This window comes from Alnus glutinosa, chromosome 12, assembly GCF_958979055.1.
Source record: "Alnus glutinosa chromosome 12, dhAlnGlut1.1, whole genome shotgun sequence".
NCBI lineage: Eukaryota > Viridiplantae > Streptophyta > Magnoliopsida > Fagales > Betulaceae > Alnus > Alnus glutinosa.
In genome coordinates this window covers 62,928-66,838 of record NC_084897.1, presented here as the reverse complement: position 1 = coordinate 66,838, position 3,911 = coordinate 62,928, and the positions used below count along the sequence as shown (strand labels likewise).

The following is a 3,911-nucleotide window of genomic DNA, read 5'->3' as shown; positions in this document are numbered from 1 at the left end:
GGATGCCGACAACCCCGCTCCGATGCTTAAGTAAGTGTATTGTTTTTAGAGAAAATGCACAGAGTAAGGTTATATAGATTAATCAGCGTACCTTAATGAATGAGGGGACCTTGGTATTTATAGAGACTAAGGAGCAATTGAGATTATTCCTATATATGCGGGAATCGGTAGTTGACGAAGACGTGGCCTCGGGCGCATGGATATTCCCGGTTCCAAGACCCCTAATCTCGGGCGTTCGATCTTATACGGGCGGCATGACATTGGTGAAGCTCTGGGCACACGATCTAGTCTGATGTTGTGCGTCGTGTCCTTTAAATCCAGGGTACTCCCGAGATAAACGTGGATGTTAGTACCGATTGGTATCCGGGTCGGCTACATCCGGGTCGGATAGTCGGGTCGGTTGAACATGTTAGGCCCTGATGATCTTGGCGGGCCTGGATGGATGAAATTCTTGAACTGCTTAGGCCTGGTCGGGCCAGCCCAATGGGCCTCGTGCTCGGGCTGGGCCTGGCGACCGAGGAGTACAATATTTTCCCCAACAGGTGGTGATAGTTTGATCAGTGGTGGTGAGGCTTTATGTGGATTGAGGGGGCTATGGGTATTGGGCAAGGGTGCGGCTAACAGACATGGATGGTGGCTGTGTTGAGTTTTTGCGGCGGTGGGTATGGGCTGTTGGGTTTTCTTTTGAGTGGATGTAGGTTGTGGGTCGTTGTATGGTGGTGGAGCTGTGGTTTTGGGCAGTGACTGTACTGCCGGGTTGATTTGTGGTGGTGCTGTGGGTTTAGACAGTGGGTGTGCTGAGGGGTTGGTTTTTGGTGGGGCTGTGGTTTTGGTGAGTTGTTGTTCGGGTGGGTTTGCTAAGGGTGAGGGGGATGGTGGGGCTTCTTTTGTGGGTTGTTTTTCTAGAAGATATTCTAAGGGTGAGGATGAGAGTGTTATTACCTGCGAAGGGCTTGTGTAGGATGGGTCTTTTGCACAGAAGTTTTGGATCTGGATGGAATCCCTGCCGGCTTGGTGCCTAGAAGAACTTGCCGAATTGCTTTGGTCTTCCTCTCGATGGCCCTGGCTTTTGGCGAGCAGGGTATCCAACATCTCCTCTATATGTTTTGTGCGCTGGTGTAATTCTGCCCAAAATTCTTTGAATGATATGACAGACATGGTTGGCTTGGTCCGTAATCGTAACGTGGCTCTGATACCAAGTTGTTACGGTCCTCCGTAACGGGGAATGGAAGGTGGATAATTGAGTTAGTTGGTGCGTGTGATAGTAGGGTATTCGAGGTATCCTGGGCCTCCTAAAGTTAGGGTTGTTCGAGAAACTCTAAAAAACTCCCAAAGCAACTACTAGAGTTGTTTTATAATTTTTTTTCTTGATATTATTTCATTCTTCAATACCTTATTTATAGGGTTACAAAGCTTGAATTACGGAAACAATAATTAAATAAATATTACATAAATATTACTAACCCTAATGAAATAAATAATTCATTTATTCCCTTCCTAATAAAAACCTAACATAATGGGATATACTTCCCTTACTCTAGGGATTCTTGCTTTATGAGCAAGACTCCTTATTTTCCTAATTAATTTATTATACGACTAATATCATAAAATATTAATAAACTTATTATTCTTTTAAAGAGGGGCATAAATATAATTTCAATAATGCCTTTGTCACATACCCTAGGTACGTAACATATATCATCCCATTCCACACAAGGATTCTGAATCAAACAAAGAGACATCAAATTTCTCCATATTCTTCTGCAAAAACTGCAATGGAAGAAAAGATGGGCTATGGATTCCTGTCCACCATAGCAGAATCTGCAAAGGGTATTTCCCTCAAACCCCCACCAACACATCCGTTCCTTAGTAACAAGGGCATCACGAAAAACAAGCCACAAAATAAAAGCATGCCTAGGAATAGCCAAAGGAAACCAGACAACATTACACCAAGGAACCTCCAGAAATTTTGTCCTAAGACAATTCCATGTATCAGCGCATGAGTAAACCCCATTTTTTGAACTCCAAACCAAAATATCCCTATCCCCAATATCAACATCAAACAGCCCATTCTGAATTTCCACAAAGGTATCCGACCTAGCAGGCGGCCATGACCATTTCCTATCCTTGATAACAGAAGAAAGTCGGGCATCAAGACTGCTTCCAATATCATAAACAATACGAAAGACATAAGTATCCAGCAATCTACCAGCTGGGTGCCAGAGATCAAACCAGAGAGAGAGAGATGTACCTTCACCCACTTTAAAGCTAATGAACTTCTTAGCAGTTTCCTTGAGATTGAGCAACTTTTGCAGCTCCAAGAACAAACTTTGGGGATGGAGATATTCCACAAGCTCCTCCCCTTCAGCCAATAAGAGTCCACCCAAGCAACCCAAATAGAACCGGATTGGGCAAAAAGACTCCAAATGTGCTTTAATGTAGCTGCACGATTCCACTCTTCAAGTTTCTTTAACCCAAGGCCCCCCCTTAGACTTAGGACAACACAGCTTTTTCCAAGCCACCTTAGCCTTGGCTTTTGAATCTTTCCCACACCACAGAAAACGATTAAACTTCTGCTCAAGTATACGGATGACCTTCTTAGGCAGAATGGAAATTCTAGCCCAAAATACTTGAAGACTAAAAAGAACAGAAGAAATCAACTGTAAACGGCCAGCAAAAGACAGATTTCTCACCAGCCAAGAGTCAATCCTCCCTGAGATATTGGCAACTAAAACCTCACAATCAAAAGCCGAGAGCCTTTTAGTAATTAGAGGGACTCCCAAATACTGGACAGGCAGGGAACCTTCCGGCATTTGAAGCACATCCAAAAAAGCTGCCTTATCATTCTTATGGACCCCTGAACATAAGAAAGAACTCTTGGAGGGATTAGCTTTAAGACCAGAAAGTTCTTCAAACTCAACTAAGACTCTATTAATGGTCTGAATAGAGTTCAGCTCAGCTGCTGAGAAAATAAGGAGATCATCTGCGAAACATAGGTGGGTGAGCTTCAATTTACTGCACTTAGGATGGAACCTAAACTGTTCCACATCCATAGACGCCTCAGCCAGTAGCCTTGACAATACTTCCATTGCTAAAACAAAGAGATAAGGAGAAATAGGATCTCCTTGTCTAAGACCTTTCTCCCTTGGATATGTCCAACCAAAGACCCATTAAGAGCTATACAGAAAGAAGGGCTGGAAATACAAGCTCTCACCCAAGCAACATACTGTCTTGGAGCACCAAAACAAGATGCAAAATAAAATTCCAGCTAACAGAATCGTAGGCCTTCATGAGATCAATCTTAAGAGCACACCTAGCTTTTCCCTTGCTCTTGTGATAATCACTCACAAGCTCTTGAGCTAGGAGGATGTTCTCGGCTATGCTCCTCTTAGGGATAAACGCCCCTTGATTACAACTAACAATATCATTTAGCCCCGAAAGTAGGTGATTAGCAAGGATTTTAGTAATCACCTTGTAAACAATATTACAGCAGGAGATAGGCCTATAATCCCCCATCACTGCCGGATGTTTCTTCTTAGGAACTAGGGTTATAATAGTGGCATTGGTCTCCTTCAACAATCTGCCCGAGTAGAAAAACTCTAAGACTGCATCAGTAACATCACCTCCAACAATTGGCCAAGCCTTTTGAAAGAAGCCAGCAGAGAAACCATCCGGGCCCGGGGCTTTACTGGCTTTCAAAGAAAAAACCGTCCTTCTAATTTCTTCCCTTGAAACAACAACTTTCATCCCTTCAATGCAAGAAGTAGAAAATTTCTTCTGGATTAGCTGAGAAACTCTACTAGCATTGGAATCCAAAAAAATATGGGATGAATGTCCAAGGAGTTTTTCATAAAAAGCAACAACCATCTCCTTGATAATTTTAGGATCAGAAACTGTATGACCTTGTTCAT

At 43.1% G+C, this 3,911-nt stretch overlaps 1 protein-coding gene across 1 annotated transcript; it reads right to left on the bottom strand.

Annotated features, from left to right (window-relative positions):
• Positions 1-1,698: 1,698 nt before the first annotated feature.
• Positions 1,699-3,089, bottom strand: LOC133851454 (uncharacterized). The gene is made up of 3 exons (XM_062287887.1): positions 2,504-3,089; positions 2,031-2,362; positions 1,699-1,770 (listed from the first exon to the last, which is right to left on the bottom strand). The coding sequence occupies exons 1-3, from the start codon at positions 3,087-3,089 to the stop codon at positions 1,699-1,701; spliced, it is 990 nt and encodes a 329-aa protein (XP_062143871.1).
• Positions 3,090-3,911: the final 822 nt, after the last annotated feature.